This window comes from Leptonychotes weddellii, chromosome 16, assembly GCF_054177405.1.
Source record: "Leptonychotes weddellii isolate Sample4059 chromosome 16, ASM5417740v2, whole genome shotgun sequence".
Taxonomy (NCBI): Eukaryota; Metazoa; Chordata; class Mammalia; order Carnivora; family Phocidae; genus Leptonychotes; species Leptonychotes weddellii.
In genome coordinates this window covers 50,214,037-50,237,359 of record NC_138384.1, presented here as the reverse complement: position 1 = coordinate 50,237,359, position 23,323 = coordinate 50,214,037, and the positions used below count along the sequence as shown (strand labels likewise).

General features: G+C 49.8%; 2 protein-coding genes and 1 pseudogene across 4 annotated transcripts in view; 2 read left to right on the top strand and 1 right to left on the bottom strand.

Moving 5' to 3' along the window:
- Positions 1-23,323, bottom strand: part of ZNF274 (zinc finger protein 274) — a 365,529-nt gene that overhangs the window by 62,533 nt on the left and 279,673 nt on the right. The window lies entirely within an intron of this gene.
- On the top strand, positions 680-1,791 carry LOC145717494 (uncharacterized; annotated as a pseudogene).
- Positions 9,606-22,948, top strand: ZSCAN18 (zinc finger and SCAN domain containing 18). 3 transcript variants are annotated; one of them, XM_081807814.1, is made up of 7 exons: positions 9,606-9,733; positions 15,009-15,530; positions 16,179-16,241; positions 17,744-17,835; positions 19,054-19,153; positions 19,843-19,935; positions 21,128-22,948. In XM_081807814.1, exons 2-7 carry the CDS (start codon positions 15,137-15,139, stop codon positions 21,892-21,894), a joined length of 1,509 nt encoding a protein of 502 aa, XP_081663940.1. In that variant the 5' UTR covers positions 9,606-9,733; positions 15,009-15,136; the 3' UTR covers positions 21,895-22,948. The 3 variants fall into 3 exon arrangements, with proteins under 3 accessions (XP_081663940.1, XP_081663942.1, XP_081663941.1); XM_081807816.1 differs by having other exon boundaries at positions 9,648-9,733; positions 15,207-15,530; XM_081807815.1 differs by having other exon boundaries at positions 9,728-9,828.

Genomic DNA, 23,323 nt, shown 5'->3' with positions numbered 1-23,323 from the left:
AACTCCTTTTTTTCCCCTCTAAGGATCCAGATATTTTCTCCCTTTTTCCCTCCAGTCTGGGAAACAAAGGTCAAAATGGAAACATCAAGTCAGGATGTTGTTGGAGTGGAACCATCTAATTTCGTGAAAATGCAAAGATTCATGAGGGATGATTCCTGTTTATATACATTAGGAAAAATCTGAGAATGTGAGGAACAGGTAGAAATGCTTTATAAAAAATCCTGAAAAGCATTTGAGGCAAACAGCATCCACACAAAAGAACAGGAAGGTCTGGTGAAAGGCTGTGGTGGCTGTGAATATGGAGAAAGCATGAGTCTCTGCTCAGTCTTTGCTCCATCTCAAAAATGTCCTGCAACAAAAGGTTTCTGTGAACATGACTCAGATGTTAAGCATTCCTGTTACATATGTTATTGTTGGAAAAGCTGTGAAGGTCACACACTTGATGAAAAGGACTATAAAACAGCTATCAGCCAAGCTGGTCAGCTTGGCCACCTTGGTGGAAATCTAACAGGAGATGAGCCCTCCAGATGTACCAAAAGTGGTAATTTTACAACCATTCTGCACCTCTTAGTGAACAGGATGTAATTATCAGAGAAAGGCAGCCACACAAAGGGGTGGGATGTGAGGAGGTGTTTGATCAGGGTGCGTGCTCTCATGAGCAGAGAAGAAAGAAATTTGAAATGAATGCTATGAATGCAACAAACTTGGACAATCCTTCAGACAAAAATCTCACTTCCTTGGGCACCAGAGGACTCCTACTGGAGAGAGACTTTATCCCTGTAATGACAATGACCGCGGAAAATCCTTCTCTAAGGATTACATCCTGATTGTGCGTTGAAGAATCCATACAGAGAGAATCCTTATAAATGCAATAATTTTGGGAAAGCCTTCAGTGCCAGCTCTTGGCTTTATCAAGCACAAGAGGACCCACACAGGAGAGAAGACTCACGAGTGCAACCAGTGTGGGAAGTCTTTCAACCACCACTCTTCCCTGTTTTGCATCACAGAATCCATACTGGAGAAAAAACATATAGATGTAGAGTGAGAAAAATCCTTCCCCGATGTTCCCCACCTTATTGTCCATCTGAGAATTCACATAGGAGAGAAGTCCTATGTATGTACAGAGTGTGGAAAGCCTTTATTTAATATCTAATGCTTTATTAAACATGAGAGAAGTCAAACCAGAGAGAGAGCCTATGGATGTGGAAAATCCTTCAGCTGCAACGGTCACCTCATTGTGCATTAAAAAAATCACTCTGGGGCACCTGGCTGGCTCAGTTGTGAGAGCATGCAACTCTTGATCTTGGGTTGTAAGTTTGAGCCCCATGTTGGGTGTAGAGATTACTTAAAATCTTAAATCATTCTGGAGAGAAACACTATGAGTGTAGAGTGTGGGAAAACTTGCATTGAGAGCTCTTAGCCTCATCTGGTACCAGAGAATTCATACTAGTGAGAAACCCTATGGCTGTAACCAGTGTCAGAAACTTCAGGAGTATCACTGGTCTCATTCGGCACCAGAGGACTCATACTGGTGAGAAACCTTATGAGAGTAATCAGTGTGGCAGAGCTTCTGGGACAGCTGCTGTCTGTCCAAACACTAGAAGATACATTCTCAGGAGACCCTGTACCACTGTTTCAAGTGTGGGGAAAGTTCCCAGAATAGCTCTGCTTTTTTTTTTTTTTTTGAAGATTTTATTTATTTATTTGACAGAGAGAGACACCCCGAGAGAGGGAACACAAGCAGAGGGAGTGGGAGAGGGAGAAGCAGGCTTCCCGCTGAGCAGGGAGCCCAATATGGGGCTCGATCCCAGGACCCTGGGATCATGACCTGAGCTGAAGGCAGACGCTTAACGACTGAGCCACCCAGGCGTCCCATTGGCCACATTTTTATTTTTTTAAAAGATTTTATTTATTTTTGACAGAGAGAGAGAGCACAAGCAGGGGGAACAGCAGAGAAAGAGGGAGAAGCAGACTCCCTGCTGAGCAAGGAACCCGATGCGGGGCTCGATCCCAGGACCCTGGGATCATGACCTGAGCCGAAGGCAGACGCTTAACGACTGAGCCACCCAGGCACCCCGGCCACATTTTTAAAAAGTAAAAATTACAGGTGAAATTAATGTCAGTAGCATTTTATTCTACCCACCTATATCTCAAATACTATCATTTAAACATGTGGCGCTGCTACATTTTAGATTCTCTGTAACTGCACATCTGGTGATTACTTCGTTTGGGCAACATAACTAGTGTGTCAGAGAATGAGTTCTGGAGAAACCCCCCTTGTAGGACATTCGTCCCATTACAGACCCACAATCAAATTTTTAACACAACTGTAGAAGAAGTATGTGCCTGGAAGTTAGTCCTGACATCGAATCTGAAAGAGTCACTATATTTAATTTGTTTTAATATACATGTTCTTTTCACATTTTGACATCTCAGATATCAGGGTAATCGATGGCATGCTATATTTTAATTGGCAGCCTTTTTTTTCTTAGTAGCATATAAGATGTGCATCTTACCATTAACTGGTTCTCTGATTTGATAACAGGAATATCAGAAGGAAGAAGAACTGACTAGTGAGATTTATCCATTTGAAGAAAGACTAGAACTTTTTTCAAAGAAATGGCTGTTACTGCGATAACATATTTGTGGGAGCAAAAGATAGCAACAAGGTCCCCCTTCCACACTGCTGGATATTAAATGTCATCTGATTTAGGGGCGCCTGGGTGGCTCAGTCGGTTAAGCGTCTGCCTTCGGCTCGGGTCATGATCCCAGGGTCCTGGGATCGAGTCCTGCATCGGGGCTCCCTGCTCAGCAGGGAGCCTGCTTCTCCCTCTCCCTCTGCCTGCCTCTCTGTGTACTTGTTCTCTCTCTCTATCTCTCTGTCAAATAAATAAATAAAATCTTTAAAAAAATAAAATAAAAAAATAAATGTCATCTGATTTCTTTCTTGTAGCCTGTATCAGCTGTGATTATATTTTATTGTAAGATTGAAAATTCCTATAATGTGGAGGGAACCAATATGCAAAAGTATGCATAGGCTCTTAGTAGCTTGTTAAATGGAAAAATTTCTGCCTTCACAGGTCTTCTATTCTAGCTTATATATTGAAATACCCTTATATGCGGTATTGTGTGTATGCATGTGTGCACTTTGGGCATTTTATTTATAAAAGAAAACACTGCCTGACAGTAAATAGATATTCATTTAAGTAGTAAATCCTTGGCTGCTCAGAAGGCCTGTACATGAAACCCAGTTATTAAAGAAAAATTGTATGAAGTTGCATGAAACCATTGCACCAGGCCCGTGTGAGTATTAGTGTCATGGTTAAGAGTGCATCTTTTGACTTCAGTCAGACTTGGGTTTCTCATGGGTTTACATCTCAATAGCTGTGTGATCTTAGGTGAATTATTTTTTTTTAAAGATTTTATTTATTTATTCATGAGAGACAGAGAGAGAGAGAGAGAGAGGCAGAGGGAGAAGCAGGCTCCCAAGGAGCAGGGAGCCCGATGCGGGACTCGATCCCAGGACACTGGGATCATGACCTGAGCTGAAGGCAGACGCTTAACCATCTGAGCCACCCAGGTGCCCTCTTAGGTGAATTATTGAACTTCTCTGTGCCTTCCCTGTTTTTAAAATGTGGACAAGCGGCGCCTGGGTGGCTCAGTTGGTTGAGCGACTGCCTTCGGCTCAGGTCATGATCCTGGAGTCCCAGGATCGAGCCCCGCATCAGGCTCCCTGCTCAGCGGGGAGTCTGCTTCTCCCTCTGATCCTCCCCCTTTCGTGTTCTCTCTCTCATTCTCTCTCTCTCTCTCTCTCAAATAAATAAATAAAATCTTTAAAAATAAAATAAAATGTGGACAAGCCCTACCTCATTAGGATTAAGAGAAGTGAGGTGTGGAGAGTGCCTGGGATGTAATAGTGTTCAGTATGTCTTAGTTGCTCCTGCACTCTTGCTCCCATCCCTGTGGCTATTATCATTGCTGCTCTTGTTGTTGATGATGTTTTGTTATTGTTGTTGCTTTTGCTGTTGTTGCTGTGAATGGTGATGACATTGATGTTACTCTCCTCTGACTCAGGAGACCGAAAGAGAAGGGACGCCAGCAGCCTTCAAAACTACTATATCACAGGTAGTTCATAGATGGCATTGCTTCCTAACTCTAGTGTATATGATTGGCTGAAGGCCTCCTAAGGTGGGCAGAGTTGAAGAAGCTACCTGGGAGAGCACTAGAGGACAAGAGGATTAGAATCTCCAGGATGTTGATGATGGTAGCTGGGGTGTGTATGAATACCTGACCCAAGTGGAGGTGGGGCTCTAGGCACCAAGAAGACGAGGTCTTGGTAGGTTGACCATTGAGTATGTGTGCCCCAGAATAATGGCATATATTGGGATGAGAAGGAAGATGTTGCCCAGTGTTCATTCCATTGTGGTACATCTCCATCCCACAGAGATTGGAAAAGAACCTAGTCCTGTTTGGATAATTCCATGCTCATAAATTCAACAAGTTGGGTAAAGTGGCCCAATTTCTTGACAGTCAATTCACTCTACAAGTAAATAGGCCTATACCTATTGAAGTACTTGGGTTTTTTTTTAAAAGATTTTATTTTGAGAGAGAGCAGGTGAGCATGAGCAAGGAGAAGGGGCAGAGAGAGAGAGGGAGAAGGAGACTCCCTGCTGAGCAAGAAATCCAATGCAGGGCTCGATCCTAGGACCCCAGGATCGTGTCCTGAGCCAAAGGCAGATGCTTAACTGACTGAGCCACTCAGGCACCCTGAAGTAGGTGGTTTATTTTTATTTTTTTCAAAACATACTCAAGGCCCTGATAGTTTTGTTGAATTCTATCCAACACTTAAGGAAGAAATGTTGCCAGTTCCACACTTTGAGAACATAATAGGAGGAAACACCTTCTGATTGATTTTATAAGGTCAGCATTACCTGGACACTAAAACCAGACAATGACAAGAGAACTACAGAGTGATAGCCTTCATGAATATAAATACAAATATTCTCAATAAAATGTCAGGAACTTGAATTCTGTAATATATAAGAGCAACAATGCAACATGACCAGGGGGTTTATCCTGGAAATGCAAGGCTGTTTCAATATTTGAAAACCAGTCATGGGGCGCCTGGGTGGCTCAGTCAGTTAAGCGTCTGCCTTTGGCTTAGGTCATGATCTCAGAGTGCTGGGATGGAGCCCCGTGTCGGGCTCCCTGCTCAGCGGGGAGCCTGCTTCTCCCTCTGTTCCTCCCCCCCAACACTGCTCATGTGCTCCCTCTCAAATAAATAAAATCTTAAAAAAAAAAAAAACCAGTCATTGTAACCCATCATATTAACAGACTAAAGAAAAACTACATGCTCTTACAAATAGATGTAGACAGAGCATTTGACAAAATTCATTATCCTTTCATAATAACAGTAGCAAACTAGGAATAAAGAGGAACTTCTTTAATCTGAAAAGAGCTTATGTCAGTAATGTATAGCCAACATCATAATGGTGAGCCACAGATAAGGATGACAGCGCTCCCTACTGGTATTGGAATCATATTGGAAGTCCTAGCCAATGCAATTAGGCAAGAAAAAAATACAAAAAGTGTACAAAAATGCAATTTTCATCAAACTCCCAGGAAGACATAGATAAGAGACATTATTTGAAAGAGAGAGAATGAGAGCACATGAGAGGGGGGAGGGTCAGAGGGAGAAGCAGACTCCCCGCCGAGCAGGGAGCCCGATGTGGGACTCCATCCCGGGACTCCAGGATCATGACCTGAGCCGAAGGCAGTCGCTTAACCAACTGAGCCACCCAGGCGCCCCTAGATAAGAGACATTAAATAAGAAATAAACCTGTAGACATAGACAAGCTTACTCTAAAATTTATATGGGAAAGCACTAGACATAGAATAGAAAAAATTGTCCCAAAAATAATTTTTGAAAAAGAAGAAAGGTGAGAGGAATAACTGATATTAAGCCTTACTATTTAGCTACAGTAACCAAGAGTTTGTGGTTTGGGCTGACACATAGGTCAATGGAACAGAATAGAAAACCCAAAAATAGACTCACAAAAACATGCTCATCTGATTTTTGACAAATGTGCAAAGCTATTCAGTGGGGGAAGGATAGCCTTTTTAATGAATGGTGTTGGAGCAGTTGGATATCTGTCGTTTAACAAAACGTATCTGGTCATTGTCCCTCATTCCTGGAAGAAACCCCTAGAATTTCCTGAGTGATAAGAATGTCTTGTTATTCATAAAAGAGCCCCTTTTGAGTTTATGCTCATAAGATGACTTGGTTTGGGTCCCCTAGATAGCTTCAGGATGGGTAATGGTCACTAGAAGGAAGGTGGGAACTTTCAGCCCCACACCCTGACCTCAGGGAGGGAAGGGGGGCTGAAGATTTGTTTATAAGAACTTGTGGACAAGGAGATTCAGAGAGCTTCTGGGCTGGTGAACACACTGATGTGCTGAGAGGGAGGCATTCCTAGAGAGAATTCAAAGGAGATTTGTTCATACCACCCTCCTCCCAAACCTTGCCCTATATATCTCTTCCATTTGGCTGTTGTTGTTTTTTTTAATTTTTAAAAAATATTTTATTTATTTATTTATTTGACAGAGAGAGACACAGCAAGAGAGGGAACACAAGCAGGGGGGAGTGGGAGAGGGAGAAGCAGGCTTCCCGTCGAGCAGGGAGCCCGATGTGGGGCTCGATCCCAGGACCCTGGGATCATGGCCTGAGCCGAAGGCAGACGCTTAACGACTGAGCCACCCAGGCGCCCCCCATTTGGCTGTTCCTAAGTTATATCCTTTATTACTGAATTGGTAAACATAATAAAGTGTTTTCTTAAGTTCTGTGAGTCATTCTAGTGAATTCTCAAACCTGAGGTGGCGTCTGGGGAACCACTAAATTTGTAGTCAGCTGAGCAGAAGTGTGTGTAGTGTATGGCCAGCATCTGGAGTGGGAACAGTCTTGTGTGACTAAGCCCTTGAACTGTGGAGTTTGCCCTAATTGTGGGTAGTCTCAGAACTGAATTGTTGGATATCCAGCTGGGTTGGAGAATTGGGTGGTGTTGAAAAAAACCTACATATTTGGTGTTAGAATTAGGGTCAGAAAAAAGATGCCCAACATACATAGGGGAAAAAAATGAACTTCAACATAAACTTCACCTCTTATATAAAAATTAAGTCAAAATTGGTGATTGACTTAAATATAAAAAGTAAAACTATAAAACTTTTAGAAAAAATATAAGAGGAAATCCTTGGGGCTAAGGAGTATTCTTAAACTTGACACAAAAAACATGATCCATTAAAGCAAAAAGTGACAAATTGTGGACATCTCAGTTAAAATCCTTTGCTCTGCTAATGGCTTTGTTAAGGGAATAAAAAGACAAACTACAGACTGGGAGAAAACATTTGCAAACCATATATCTGACAAAGAGCATATCTAGTAGAATATATATCTCTCAAAACTCAGACAGGAACAGACGTTTCACTGCAGAGGATATACAGTTGGAGAATATGGAAGTATGTTCGACATTATTAATCACTAGGGAAATGCAAATTAAAAGCACAATGAGATGTCACTACACGTCTATCAGGATGGCTAAAATAAAAAAACACTGGGGCACCTGGCTGACTTGGTAGGTGGAGAATTCAACTCTTGATCTTAGGGTTGTAAGTTGGAGCCCCATGTTGGACGCAGAGATTACTTAAAAAAAATAAAAATGGGAACACCAAATGCTAGTAAGAATGTGGTGAAACTTGTTCACAGATATATTGCTCCTGGGAATATAAAATGGTACTACTCGCCATATAACCGAGCAGTTGAACTCTTGGTCAACTTATCCCAGAGAAATGAAGATTTAAGAAGGTTCACACACAAGCATTTATACTAATGTTCATCGCGGCTTTATTTGTAATAGCAAAATACTGGAAACAACCAAAATGTCCTTTAGTGGGTTTGAGCAAACTGTGGTATATCGAAACTATCAAACAGTACTTGGCAATAAAAAGGAACAAACTTTTTTTTTTTTAAGATTTTATTTATTTGAGTGAGAGAGTGAGAAACAGCATGAGAGGGGAGAGGGTCAGAGGGAGAAGCATGCTTCCCACTGAGCCGGGAGCCCGATGTGGGACTTGATCCCAAGACTCCAGGATCATGACCTGAGCTGAAGGCAGTCACTTAAACAAGTGAGCCACCCAGGCGCCCCCAAAAGGAACAAATTATTGATACAACTCAAAGGGATTATGTTCAGTGAAAAAAAAGCAAATCTCAAAGGGCCACCTGTTCTGAGATTCTGTTTATGTGACATTCTGGAAAGTGCAAAACTGTAGCCATGGAAAGTGGATCAGTGGTTGCCAGGGTTGTGGGTGAGAGAGAGGAGCATCAGGAAGGAGTCTGTTGTACAGTGGATCTACTCTTTGTTTTGTTTTGGTGGTTATACAAGTTAAGATTCATAGAACTGAATATCCAAAAACGTGAGTGTTGTTGTATTTAAATAAAATACATAAAATGACCTGTTCAGATAAACGTCTTAAAAAATCAGTTTTCACAGGAGTGCCTGGGTGGCTCCGCCGGTTAAGCTTGAACTCTTTGATTTCAGCTCAGGTCATGATCTCAAAATCCTGAGATGGAGGCCCGCAAGGGGCTCCACTCTGGGCCTGCTTATGATTCTCTCTTTCCCTCTTTGTCCCTCCCCCCTCAAAAAAAAATCGGTTTGCACAAAATATCAGTCTCATAAACTGTTGTTATCTAGAAAATTCTGGAATGGGAAGCAGCGTCCTAGGCCTTGCCCTGTTGTCCCGTCTAGTGAAGTGATGACATCGACCTTGCGCTTCTGAGCACGTCACTCACCGCAGTTGCCCCTCTGTTACATTTTCCTCCATTTTGGCGACTCCTGAGCCCCCAGCATGGCTAGTCTTCCAATTCTATCAGTTCCTGGATATGCAGAACCAATCTCCCTTTTTAGCGAGTCAGCGTCCCTGGGTCTCGGTGCCTCCATCTCTCTGTCTCTGGGTGTCTCCGCTGCTGTTGCTCAGGCTCTGGGTCTCTCCATCTCTGCTTGTCTCCACGTTTCTACTTCTCACCGCTTCTGTCTCCATCTCTGCTGCTGCTTATGTCAAGGTCTCTATCTTTGTTTTCCCAGTTGTGGGCCTAGCCATTTGTCTGTCCCTGACTTTGTAGCTGTCCCTGGATCTACCCGTGTCTGAGTGTCCCCGTCTCCGGACCTCCCCTTCTTGATCTTTCTTCCTTTCGCGGTACTGCTGCCTGTCGGCCTCCCCTAGTCTCTTCCCCTCCTCTGAGTATCCCGCCATCTCTGATACCCCGAGACTCTTGGTCTCCTTGTCCCTGTCTCTCTCCATCTTTGGGTGTGCACGGCTCTGGGTTCTCGCGTTTCTGTCACTCGCTGTCTCGGCGTCTTCTTGTCTCTCTCTGTCTCGCAGTGCCTCAGTCTCCCCGTATCTCTGGTTCTCAGGGCGGTATTTTTTTCCCCCTCCGCTAGTTTTACTGCGTTGCCATGGATCGAAAATGACGCAGGCGCACGGGAGGCTAGCTCTGCCTCTGATTGGCTGCCCATTCAGCCGTTACATTTTTTTTTGCCCCGCCCTCGCCCTGGGGAGCGGCCCGCTGCATTCTGGGAGTCGTAGGCCGTGGCGAAGGTCCAGCGCGCACGCGCAGTCTGACCTGACGCCATCGCGCCGAGCTCCTGGCGGCTGGAACCGGCCTGGGACCACGACGCAAGAGGTAGGTCTGGCAGGCGGCCGGGGGCGCTGCGACGTGCTTTTCCCGAGCGGATCGTAGCGGTCCCGCGAGTGTGCGCCGCGCAGCTGCATTCGGAGGTGACCTGTGGGGGCAGGGAGCGACCCCGGGTGGGGGAGGGGAGGAGGGGATTCTGCGGTGTGGGGCCGGGAGGGGGAGGGGAGGAGGCCGGGAGCCCCTGGAGTGGGAGTGAGGTGGGGATGCGATCCCCCAGGGTGTGGGGCGGGGCAGGACCGGCCTGAGAGACCGCAGTTAGAGGGGACCTGGCTTACCCCTCCTCGCTGTGCGAATGGGGAGGGGTTGAGGCCCCCTCCTGCGGCCTGGGAGAGGGAGGGGATTATGAGAGGGGACCTAAGGGCTGAGGATCGCCCTGGGGGGGGAGCAGCGGCAGTCGGTGCGTCCTGGGTGGGAGCAGGGAGGGAGCTGAGGTTCCCCGAGTGTGCGTTCGGCTGAGCCAGGGGCGGTGCAGAGGCGCACGGGGCTGGGACCCGAGGTGGGGCCTGGGCATGAGGGGTTGTCTCTGCTGCCAGGCTCCCTGACGCCCTCGGACCTCCTGCCTCTTGCCAGTCGCCCGGGGATGCATTGTCTTGTTTCTGTGCTAGGATCCCTTTGGTGGGCCAAGAAACCCAAGAGAAGGGCAAGAATGGGTCTCCCTTTCGTGCTGCTGGAGGAGCCGGCAAGGGGGAGTGGGGACGACTGAGGATATTGTTTAGACCTTTTGTTTAAAAAAAAAAAAAATGTTTGGAAGGAAAGGTCTTAGAATTTCATGTCTTTTGGTCAGATTCACCTCTTAATATTTTGTTTCCTACATTTCCCACTTCCTCCCCTTCTCCCTCCTCTCCTCCGCCTCCCTTTTCCCCTCCTTCTCCACTCCTTTCTCCTGTCTTTTGTGTATCTTCGTTGACCCCGTGGAGGCTAAGCTGGACAGCCCCACCATCCTCTCTCTGTACCAGGGTTTGGTCGGTCCCCCATTGCCCCCAACACCCCAACAATGTCCTGTACCTTTTCTGGTCCAGGGCCATGTATGTATTGTTCGTTGGGTCTGTGAATTCTTGACTTTGGAGTTCTGTCCTTGAGGCTTTTGGGAATCCCAGGCCAGTTGTGCAGGACATTTTTTTAACTTGGGTCTGTCTGTCCTCGGGAGTGGATCCAGAGTTTGCACTCTTGGCAGGGACCATAGAAGACGACTGAGATGTTAAGGATGATCGCTTGATCACATTTTTTCATTCTAAAGGCACTTTTTCCCCCTTTGCAATGAGTAAGTAATTATTGGTTGAGGCCAAGAGACCCTGTGAATGAGATGGGCATATGTGGAGAGGGGGAAGTGGGGCGGGGCAGGCCTGGAGGTGGAGTTGAGGAGTTAGGAGCCAAGCTTGAGCTCTGCTTAGCCCAGTGTGAGAGGGATTTGCCTGCAGGAGGCCCCCAGGGTTTGGGGACCTCTCAGCTCACTGGGCCCCCCCCGCCCCCTCATGGCTGCTTCTGCATCCCAGGAGTTGTCTGGGGGGGGGTACAGGGGGAGTCTGGGCTCCAGAAATTTCCAACCCCATCTGAGGCAAATCCCCAGTGGCCCCAAGATGTGTGTGTGATGGGGGTGGGGGTGGGTAGCTCCTGGTGAATGAGCCAAGAGGAATTTGGGCAGTGGGGAATGGCCTTACTCAAGGAAGCTGGGGACAGGAAAGAGTTCTGGTGGTCCCTCTGCCGAACAAGAACGTCCTTGCAGCAGCATGATGTTTGTGAGGCTCCGATGAAGGGAGATGAGACCTATGCACATACATATTAGCGAGTTCAAGGTAGCTTTATGGAGACGGGCTCCACACAGAACGATCATGCCTGTGGTATCCTAAGAAAATGGAAATTACTTTTTGTGTGACCACACATCTGCCCGTATGCCGCCTAGAGCTCCATGTGTCCTGTGCCTGTTGGGGTAAATGCGGCTGTCAGCTGGCTGGAGCTGTCAATACTTCTCTTGCCGGGTGAGGCTCTAGATTAGTTAACGGCAGCAACATGGTTAAAAAAGCTAGAGTCTGGAAAGCCAACCAGCAGCCTGTTTTGTAACGGGGACAGCCAGGCCCAGGGCATACAGGTCCTCTGGCTGCTTTAGCCACAAGGCAAAGTTGAGTAGTCACAACTGAGACTGTTCTGCATTTGCCACTCGTGGCCCTAGCAGAGTAAATGCAAGAGTGCATTTCTAATCCTGTGGTAGGGAAGGAAGCTCTTTATGAACAAGTTTTGGAACTCAGATTTATTTGGGAAAAAAAAGCAAATTTGGCAATAAACATTAGAACCTTATAGCTAAAAGAGCATAAACTGAAAAGACAGGCATGGACTGGGACACTGGCAAGACCAAGGCAGAGAGAGACCCCTTTAATTACTTAATAGAAAGAGAGATAGAAGAAAAATGCCATCGAAAAACAAGCAGCTGACTGACAGAGCGCAAGGAGCAGATTTTTGGGGTCTGAGGGTCCCCGGTGCAGAGGTGTGAGGAAGGAGCCCCCTGGTGAGCACCGCTATAGTGGGTGGCAGGGGCTCGGTTGCCTCCTGTGGGCTGCTGTGGGTCACAGCACATGCCCAGTGGTCCAGGTATCCCACTTTACTTTTACCTTCCAAATACATCCCCAGCCTGATCCCAATACACGGATATGAGGGTAATGGCCGACAAAAATTAGGAAGAGCCAGCATGCCTCTCAGTGGAGAACTGGAACCATTTAAAAATAATTTATGCATGGGTGCCTGGGTGACTCGGTTGGGCATCCAACTCTTGATTTTGGCTCAGGTCGTGATCTTAGGGTCCTGGGATGGAGCCCCGTGTGGGGCTCTGTGCTCAGGGGGAGTGTGCTTGCGATTCTCTCTCCCTCTGCCCCTCCACCCTCTTGTGTTCGTTCTCTCTCTAAAGTAAGTTGAAAAACAGAAATTTATGTAGTCAACAAATACTGAAGTTGGCTCTGCCCAGAGACTTCCCTGTGAGTAATCTCTGCTCTCCTGGGGTTTACGTTCCAGCGGGGGAGGCAGGTGATAGGCAGGTAAAAGGGAGTGAGGAGGTGTGCATGGAGGGAAGGTCTCCTTCAGAGCCCAGACCTGCATGGGATGAGAGAAGAGAGCTGTAGGGAGCAGGGTGGGGTGAGGTAGGGGTGTGCGAGGGAAATGGAGGGGGAAGATGGGGGGGGTGATCATGGCATGGCATGGCTGTCTCTTCCTTGGCTGAAACGGAAGTCTGCGTGGCATGTCTTCTGACCCCTAGTCTAGCCTCAGAGAGAGGGGAGCAGTGGGCCTTGGGGCCTCTGCCAACCATTTTTTTTTCTCTCTCTCTGTCTTTGACAGCTTTATTGAGGTGTACTTGACATACCAAAAGAGTTCACCTGCTTAACGTGCGCAACTCACTGATTTTGCACATATTCGCAGAGTCGTGCAACCAACACCACAGTTGATTTTAGAACAGTTTATCACTCCAGGAAGAGATGCAGGGCCCATTAGCAGTCACTCTGACTCTGACCCTCTCTGCTCCTGGCAGCCCCTGAGCAGTATACTTTCTGTCTCTTGTGGACACTCCATATAAATGGAATGAGACACCCCCACAGCTCTGACATCCTTGGGCCCCATGCCCTGGTGAAATGTCAGAGCAGATCTTCACTTTCCCTAGAGGACGTCATGGATGCCTGGTCCCGCATTGCAGTTTTCTCTGTGCAAGTGGGATTGCTGAGAAAACATCCTCACCACAGCTGTGATCACACACATTTTCTTGAATTCCTCAGATGTGTTTGGAAGAAAACGTTGGTTTCTGTGATTCAGACAAGGAGAGCATTCCCACTGGGTTTGGGTGCAGCTTTTCTCTGGGATGTCTCCCTCCCAGTGGGGTCTGTGGATCTTCCGGTTACACAGGGAGAAGTGCAGACCTAGCAGGTTCTGGGAGGAGCTGGAGTTCACGGCCCTGTGTGCTCAACAGCCAGTGAAAGCATCAGGAGCCTGAAGCCAACAGCTGGAGGTCTGGCCAGCTGTGGCCTGCTGGGTTCTGTCGTTCTCCTTGCTCAGTGTTTGCCAACAGTTAAAATCAAGAGATTTCACCTAAACATCCCAAATCTAGCTTCTCTCAGGATCATCAGGATCAGCTGGGGGTGGGGAGAGGGCCGACCAGGACGTGAACTCCAGGACCTAAACACCACGGTCTCTCCTCTCCCCCCACCATTGTACTCTACTCCTGGCCAAGTTCTTATACCTCCCACCTGGTTCTGTGGGTGGATCAGGCCAGGTCTGCAGTCCTGTGCCATTTCCAGAAATAGATACTGGTTATTCACTGATCTGTAGTTGACCCTTGAACAAGTTGAAGGTTAGGGCATTGTCAGAAATCTGCATATAACTTTTGACTTCCCAAACACTTAACTACCGGTAGTCTTCTGTTGACAGGAAGCCTTACTGATAATCGGTTGGTTAACACATTTTGTATAGAACACGTTTTAAATGCTGTATTCTTACAATAAGAGAAAAAAATGTTACACTTGTAAAGAAGAATGATTTACAGTATTGTATTTATCAAAAAAATCTGCCTTAAGTGGACCCATGCGGTTCAAACCAGTATTCAAGGGTCAACTGTGTTTCAGATTTTTAGTTGTCTTAATAGGAGGAACAGTCATGATACCTAGCCCTTCCAAAGGTGAAAGGAAGTCTGGGATACGCCCAAATTTGGCATGATATCACATGCTTTGAGTATACATTGTTGGAATGAGTTTTGTAATGTTTTATGATTTTTACATTTTTGAAAGTGAGATCCTATAATTTTTCTTCTAGCTGTGACTGATTTTTTTTTAATTCCTGGTAATACCAGTCTTACAGAATGAGTTTCCACCTCCCACTTTTTATGTTAATTTTTTCTATACAAGTGTAAAACTCTGCTGTTACTTAACAAGCAGATTAGGGCGCCTGGGTGGCTCAGTTGGTTAAGCGACTGCCTTCGGCTCAGGTCATGATCCTGGAGTCCCGGGATCGAGTCCCGCATCGGGCTCCCTGCTCAGCGGGGAGTCTGCTTCTCCCTCTGACCCTCCCCACTCTGATGTGCTCTTTCTCTCTCTCTCTCATTCTCTCAAATAAATAAATAAATAATCTTTAAAAAAAAAAAAAAAACAAGCAGATTGCTTGGAAATAATTCTGCATGGACTCTGGGTGTAGTGGGTGGGACTGGTGAGCTCAGGGGACCCTGCTTGTTCTCCTTTGGTATGGATTCCCATGGCTCGCCTCTCACTGTGTAGGCATCTCTGTCTGTCCCGTGCAGGTCTGGATTCTGGCTGAGATCCCAGAGCATCCCGCTCTCTCCCTTGCAGCTGCAGTTACGTGAATTCACCCTCCACAGCACGTGCCCTGGCCTTGGCTAGTCACATTTCCCAGTGCAGGTTTGGGAAGATGTTGCCTTTGGAGAAGGCATTTGCCACCCCCAGGAGCTCCCTAACTCCCCCAGAACTGCCTATGCTAGGGTCAGCAGCTGAGGACCAGGAGGAGGACCCCAAGACTGTCCTCGGGAAGGACCTTGAGTTCTCCCGCCAGCATTTCCGGAACTTCATCTACCAGGAGGCAGCCGGACCCCACCAGGCCCTGGCCCAGCTGTATGCCCTGTGTCGCCAGTGGCTACGGCCCGAGGCGCACTCCAAGGAGCAGATGCTGGAGCTGCTGGTGCTGGAGCAGTTCCTGAGCGCCCTGCCTGACAGAGTACGGCCCTGGGTGGTGGCACGGCATCCTGAGAGCTGCACGAAGGCAGCCTCGCTGGTGAAGGACCTTACCAAGGCCCTAGGAGAGCCAGGTGAGGCAAGCACCCCAGAGGAGAGCAGACCAGAGAAGAAATGGGAAGTGGGGTGGTCAGCCCCGGAAGGAGTAAAATTGACAGCGTAGAGCCCAGACCAGTCGGTGGCTCACCTGAGAGTTGAGCTCCACTGTGTATAAGAGGCACGGAGGTGAGCAGCCCTGAGCTGGTGGGGAATACAGCCTCAGCACCCTGCCCCGTGGCATCATCCTCAGCGTTGCCTCATGGGCCAGGAAGTCTGCTTGGGTTCCTGCCCTCACGTCTGCCTTCCAGGTGCAAAGAAGCAGAAGGGAACCAGCCCCTTAAAAACTGAGTAAATGTTCTGGGCATTTGTTTCTGCTCCCTCAGTATGGTAAGAAGAGGAGCACTGGGGCTGGGTGGGCAGAGCCTCTACCACATGTGAGGGCAGAGCCTGAGGGACTGGTGGTGATAGGGGCCTGGAGCCTTGGGCTCAGGGTCAGAAGCCTAGGTCCATGCCCCCCCCCTGCAGGCTTACTGTGTGATTGTTAGCACGTCACTCACTTTTGGGCTCACTCTCCCCTTGAGTGTAAGCAGGGATGCTGTTGAGTCTCCCACGGGGCTGTCCACAGCTTTGAGGAAGGGGGAGTGTGGGAAGCATGCTGAGCCTTTGTTGTCTGTTATTACCAGGTGGGCCCGTGAGGGCCAGTGAAGACCTGGAACCCAGCGAGACCCAGGCATCCCCCGACACCTGTGAGTGACCAGCTAGCCCTTGGGCGGGTATGGGCCAAGGTTTGGTTGGGGGAGGGTGGGAGGGAGTCGCCGTGCAGGTTATCGTGGGAGCCAAGGGAGGCCAGGTAAGCGAGGCCTCCAAAGTCTGTGCTGACTTCTTGCTGTAGGCTCTGGTGAATGTGACAAGTATTTATAATTAAGTTTATTTTCGGGCGCCTGGGTGTCTCAGTTGGTTGAGCGACTGCCTTCGGCTCAGGTCATGATCCTGGAGTCCCGGGATCGAGTCCCGCATCGGGCTCCCTGCTCGGCATGGAGTCTGCTTCTCCCTCTGACCCTCCCCCCTCTCATGTGCTCTCTCTCAAATAAATAAATAAAATCTTTAAAAAAAAAAATTAAGTTTATTTTCAAAGATTGTACAGATCATACGTGCTTTACTATTAACAGTGAAAACCGTTGAGATATAAAGAAAAAAGTTCTCTCTCTACCCCGCTGCTCTCTAAAACTAAACCAAGTGGTGCCCCCTGGCATGTGTACCTTCACGTGTTTCTGCACATCCCTCGCGTGCGCACACGGCTCACCCGGGAGCCTGCTCGGGGTCTGCGGCCGTTCTCGCTGGAGGTGATGTATTTGGGCCCGAGCTCATGCTGTTTGCGTGAGCAGCGTCTCACCCAGCCAGGCCCCTCCAGGCGGTGGACAGATAGATACCCAGTGCCAGAGCCTTCTGACCTTCATGGCGTTTCAGAGGATCTGCCCTTCCTTGCCCTGGAGTTGGAATTCACTGCCATGAAGGTTTCTGCCTCTTCCTACACATGTGCTGTAAAATGTCCTCAGGCTTGTTCCTGCTGTGGGAGGTTTTGTTTGTGTAGGCGGGTTCCTCGGGATCACTGGGCAAAGGACATGTCTGCATGGTTTTGTGGAAGTTTTGTAGCACATACGGTGCCTGTGTCTAAGGGTGTCCATTTCGCCACATCCGTACCAGCACCGTATGTCATTGCTGTTTAAGATTTCCACCAAGTTGGGGCGCCTGGGTGGCTCAGTTGGTTAAGCGTCTGCCTTCGGCTCAGGTCATGATCCTGGAGTCCGGGGATCGAGTCCCGCATCGGGCTCCCTGCTCGGCGGGGGGTCTGCTTCTCCCTCTGACCCTCCCCCCTCTCATGTGCTCTCTCTCTCATTCTCTCTCTCAAATAAATAAATAAAATCTTTAAAAAAAAAAAAAAAGATTTCCACCAAGCTAATGGGTATGAAAGTGTTCTCTGCTTTGTGGCTTCAGTTCGAATTTCTGGGGCCACTACTGACCTTGGGCTTCTTTTTGCTTTCTTCGTAGTTTGCTCTGCTCTGTCAGTTGAGGACAGTTGTGGGGTCTCTTGGGACATGCTGTGACATGGGCCTCCCTTTCTCGGAGTCTGAGAACTCTTCACTCTTTCTGGGGCCCATACAAGGGAGGCGGTGGGGTCTCCCTCATTGGTTTGGGCTGCCCAGCTGTGTAAAACCAGTCTCCTCAGCTTTGTCTCCCCTTCTCCCAGCCTGTCCCACTCCAGACCCTGTGCTTCTGGAACAGGGGAACATCGGCGACGAGAAGACTGAAGAGGCCAAGCCCGCAAAGGTTGAGCCGAAGGTGGGTGGGTTCTGTCTTGTCCATAAGGCCTGTTCCCAGGGAGGAGGGTCTGTCACCCTAGCTTGTGAGGTTCTCTCCCTCCCCCCCCATTAACATGCGCCAGCTGCCCCAGGAAGAGCTGGGGTGGGCTGAGGTTCCAGGGCTGGACACCCAGCCTGCTGCACGCATCCCCAGGAAAGCAAGAGATGAGCCTGGCTGAGAGCGGGTGGGGGTGGGGCAAGGAGCGGTCTCTGGGATCAGAGCGAGGGGCCCGAGCGCTGCCACTTCCCCCTTGGGAGTACTGGACAGGTGCTCCCTTTCTGTCAGCTCCCCACCAGCCCGGTGTGTGGCAGCTCCCTGGCCCTCGTCCCTCTGGCGGTGACTAGGGCACCGTTCATCTCCCCCGGGGCGCACCATCGTTGCTAGCCACGGCTCCCCTCCCCACTCCCATGCCCCTTGCCCTTCGGCACTCGGCCTGGACATGACCTTTCCTCTGCCCAGGACACGCATCCTCCAGACCTATGGACCCCGTGGCCTTTGTCATGGTGGCTGCTTTTCCTGAGGGCAGTGAACATGGCTGTCCTGGTACCCCGTCCCCTGGGTGCTGGCCTGGGGCCTGTGTGGTGTGCAGGGATGGAGGAGATAGGAGACTTTGGGGTCTTCTACAGCAGTGGTTCTCAGCCAGGGTGGTTTTGCCCCTCGGGGCACGTTGGGTGATGCCTGGAGACAGCTTTGGTTGGCAGTACTTCTGTTGGGGAGGTGATGCTGCTGACATCCAGAGGGAAGAGGTCAGGTAACATCCTGTAGTGCCCGGGACAGGCCCCGCCAAAACAAAGTCCATAGTGCTGGGGCGCCTGGGTGGCTCAGTCGGTTGGGTGTCTGCCTTTGGCTCGGTCATGATCCCAGGGTCCTGGGATCGAGTCCTGCATTCGGGCTCCCTGCTCCACAGGGAGCCTGCATCTCTCTCTCCGGCTCCCCCTGCTTGTGTGCATGCTGGTGCGCACGCTTGCTCTCTGTCTCATCAAATAAACAAAATCTTAAAAATAAAAAAAAGAAAGTCCACAGTTCTGAGGCCAAGAGACCCTGCCCTTGCGTTAACCCGGGACCCAGGACCTGCATGGTGGCCGGGGGATCCCCCAGAATAGTGCCACCCCCATTGTGCTCACTGGGATCGTGGGACCAACGGCCCAGCCTTCCTCTGCACGGGAAGCCTCAGCCGCGGTGGTGGTGCCGTTTCAGAAGTTGACATTTCCGGAGGTGCCTCTGTACCTGGGGGAGTGGGGCCACCTGGACCCGGCGGAGGAGAACCTGAAGACCTTCCGGAAACTGCTCTTGTGGGGTGAGACCTGTCCCCACAGCCTCATGCTGTACCCTCCACCTCTTCCAAAAGCGGTGGCATAGGGGTTTCCGACTCCCACATGGGGCTTTGGTTAAGGCCCCACGGTGTTTTAAACGTATTTGACCGTGAACGAGTTTGCCAGGGTCCCCACTTTGGCCCTGCCCTTCTCGATCTACACATTTGAGGCCTGCCAGAGCCTTAGCCTTTCAAGTTTGCAGCCCCTGCTCTAGGACCTGAAGCTTCTGAATGTGGAAGGGCCTTCTGGCCCCAGTGTGTTGACTTTCCCATTCTCCTCGGTGCAGTTACGGAGCCTCTTGGCCTTCATGGGTGTTCCCTCTTGTGGGGACATCTTTGCCCACAACACAGGCCCCACCCAACACAGACTTCTGAGCTGTTTATGCTTGTCGTTTTATGGTCTTTTTCTGACTGCTCTCCCTTGAATTTCCCCACTTCTGTTGGCCTTTCCAGCTCTTCTTCTGTGGACCCTCTTCTTCACCCCTTCCCCAGTGTTCTGTGAGCCCCCAGCTCTCCAGGGCTCCAAGCAGCGCAGCTTTGGCGGGTGTCCCAGGGCAGAGGAAAGGTTCGGGGCTGTAGTCCCACCATGGCCAGCCTGTGAGACTTTAGGTGCATTTGCTGTTTCTAGTCTGGTTTCAGTGTCTCTTTGTTTTTGTTTTTTTGACCCCACTCAGGGTTTCAGCTTGCCCAGCCTGATGATGCCTGCAGGCTGGAGACAGAGGAGCTTCGGTTGGTTGAAACAGAACCACCAGAAGGCAGCTTCTCAGGTGAGAGCTGTGGTCAGGCCAAGGTGGAGGGTGTGTCTTTCTTTCAGAGGCAGATGGAAGCTCCTCACAGCTCTGCCGGTCTTGGCAAAGACCTCAACTTTGACCTCACTATTCTCCCACCCTGTGTCCCCTGCTTTTGCCGCCCCCACCCCAAATGTCAGAGCAGAAGGTAGGGAAGTCACTTGAGTAACAGCAGTGTTGATTGTTACGATCCTGTGGATTGACTGGGATTGGCTGGGCCTCTGTCCTCCCTTTGGTGGCTGCTGGGCCGTGTACCACCCGGAGGCTTGACTGGGCTGGGATGTCCTGGGTGGTCGGACTCAACCAGTGGCAGTTAGTGCTGGCTCTTGATGGGGAGCTCAGCTGCAGCCATCAGCCTGGGCTCTCCATGTTGCCTCTCCCAAGAGGCTAGCTTGCGCTTCTTCAAGTGTGGCAGCGGGGTTCGTAGAGGGAGCATTCCAGGAGGGTAAGCACCATCATGTGGGTGCCTTGTGAGCCTTTGCCTGCGTCATGCATGCTTAATGTCCCATAGACCACAGTAGGTCGCGTGGTCAAGCCCGTGTGCATGGTACCCGGGTTGTATGTGTGAGTGTGTGTGTGTGTGTTTGTGGTGGGGGCACTTCCCAAGGGCCTGAATCCCAGGAGGCATGCTTCACTGGGGGCCCCCACCGTAACACGTTAGTTTACCGCACAAGGGCTCACGTGGCCCTTCCTGGTGAGGATGTGGGCTCCCCCCAGCTCATGGCTCCCTTGCCAGTGGCTGCTCAGCTCACGTCGACAGCTGCAGGAGAGAGGAGACCCCCGTCCCCTGCCCCTTACACTTGTACATACATCCCGTTGGCCAGAGCTCGGTCACATGGCCACTTCAGGTGCGAGACATGCTGGGAGTGACTGTCTTCAGGCAGGCAGTCGTGAGCTCAGGGACGGCCAGAGGAGGGAAAACAGATGGGGGACGCGTGGCAGGCTTCCGAGGGATCTTGTTTGAATTTGTTGCCCCTGGGTTTGTGGAGGGAATTGACCGGTTGTGTGCATGCCAAGTGCTCCTCGTGTCCTCACCCGCTTCCCCCTTGCTCCGGCTTTCCATCCTGCCCTGTCTCACACTTGCTGGCCTTTTGTTAGTTTTCCTGCGCACGTGGCAGGTTCCTTCTGAGTGCTGGGAGTTGGGGCTGCTCACATCATGACCTTGTTCCAGGCGGCAGGAGGTGGCAGGAGGGTAAAGAGAACATGTGTGAGACGCTGATGGAGAGGATCACAAGGGAAATTCTCGTTTGCCCCCTAACGGGTGCTGCCCCAGAAGAGGAAGAGCAGCTGCAGAAGGCTCTGGAGCCTCAGGAGGGGGAACCAGGCCCTGTCACCATAGCCCACAGGCGGTCCGTCATCCGGGAGCCAGCCCAGGACAGGGGCACCGCTGGGGAGAGCCTTACTGTGCCTGTAAGACCAGCCACCCCACACCAAGGCCTTGGAAGAAAGAGGCCCCGCCCAAAGGATGTGGGTGGGCAGGGCCCCGAGCGTGTCTCCAGTGTGAGCAACCACCGGTCATGCCACGTAGGGGAGCCTGATGCAGCTGGCCACAGCGCAGGGTCCCTGGCCAGGCAGGACCAGGATGGCTCCGCGGCAGGCTGCCCTGCTGCCGATGAGCCTGGGCTGTCCCGAGGGAAGCCCTACGCGTGCAGCGAGTGTGGGGAAACCTTTGCGTGGATCTCTCATTTCATTGATCATCTCAGAAGCCACAGTGGCAGGAAGGTGTATGCGTGCCAGGGCTGCTGGAAGACCTTCCACTTCAGCCTAGCCCTGGCCGAGCACCAGAAGACCCACGAGAAGGAGAAAATCTACGCGTTGGGCAGGGCCCCGGGACCCCACCCTGCTGTGTGTGGAGCCCATGCCAGTGGGAGGCTCAGTGGGCGCCCGGGGTGTGTGGCGGGTGATGCTTTCCCTGTGCACTCCGAGGCGCAGAGATGAGCCACTTGCTCGAAGTGTCCCTAGAGGACAACTTAGCCTGCCCGGGATTCCCGAGAAATGTATCCGGCTCCTTCGAAACCCTGCGTGGCTTCTTGCATTGTCTATGTGGATGTGAGTCTTGTCTGTTTTCTAAATGAGCTTGTGTGGCTAAAGCACTTAGAACCCAGGAAGGGCCCTCGGGAAGCCCTTGCCTCCTTGTAAACACACCCATGCAGATGCCCACACGCAAGCACGAGCTGTGAGGTGTGAAAGAAGATTCCCTTCTCTTCCATAGCCAGTTTGGCACCACCCGCGCATTGGAACGTTGTCATTGGGCAGAGTGTAGAGTTGCCTTAAAGTGTGTGATCGGCTAGCTCTTGCTGAAGTCAGCCTTGTCCCTGTTCCTCCTGTTCAAGCTCCCCAGGGCTTCTGCTCAAACTGTTGGGTCCTTTCGTAAACACCTGATGTCAGGTTCACTTCTGAATCCTCACTAGCAGACTGTTTCCCAGTTCACGCACGTTGTCCACGTATGTGGAGTGGCTTAACAAAGGTCACAGAAATGCTTGGAGCCTAGTAACACGGTGTTTTCAAACCGTGCGTCTCAGCCCATTAGTGAATTGTGAAATCAAATCAGTGGGTGGCCACCAGCATTACAACATCATGAAATTAGAATTAAATAGGTGAAAATTCATCATGTAGTAAAGGCAGATGTTGTTTTGTGAAACTTTTCAGCCATATATCTAACTATGAGACCTGGTTGCAATATAAGGTGTATTTCTTACTCTGAGGGTGGAGGGTCATGATCAGAGCAGGTTGAAAACACCAGTAAACGTTGATGAGATGTGTCTGCCTGGGCAAGCGGAACTTAACTCCTTGGGCTACATAGGTGATCTTTTGATTTTTGCATTTAATCTCAGATTATAGCATTGTTTCTGTTGCCTGAGCATAAACTTTAACTGCTTCTTGTAGATAAACTGGTGCCTCTTTCCGTCATGGTGTTTGAGCAGGCAGTCTGTTGTAACGATGCCTAAATCACATATGCTTAACATAATAAAAGATTTATTTCTCGCACTCACATGACAGTCTTGGTGTTTGTTGCTGTTGCTTGTGTGTGGATGGGAGGGGAGCTCTGCTCCGTGTAGTGATTTGGGGATCCAGGCTCTGTCCCTGTTGTGGCTCTGTTCTCCACTGGACTCCAGGAGCACATGGGGAAAGCCACACTTGCTCAGCTGGGAGACGACACACATCACTTTATATTTTTTCAATTTATATTTTTAAATTTTTATTTAGAAATAATTTCAAACTTACAGAAAAATCAGCCCCACCTATATGAACGTTTTCCCCTGCTTGCCTGTGATTCATGCCACCCCCCCAACACACACACCTGGGAGTGCCTGAGGTTCACGTTACTACTGTTGGTGATGATTCCTTTGCTCAAACTACTGTTCAA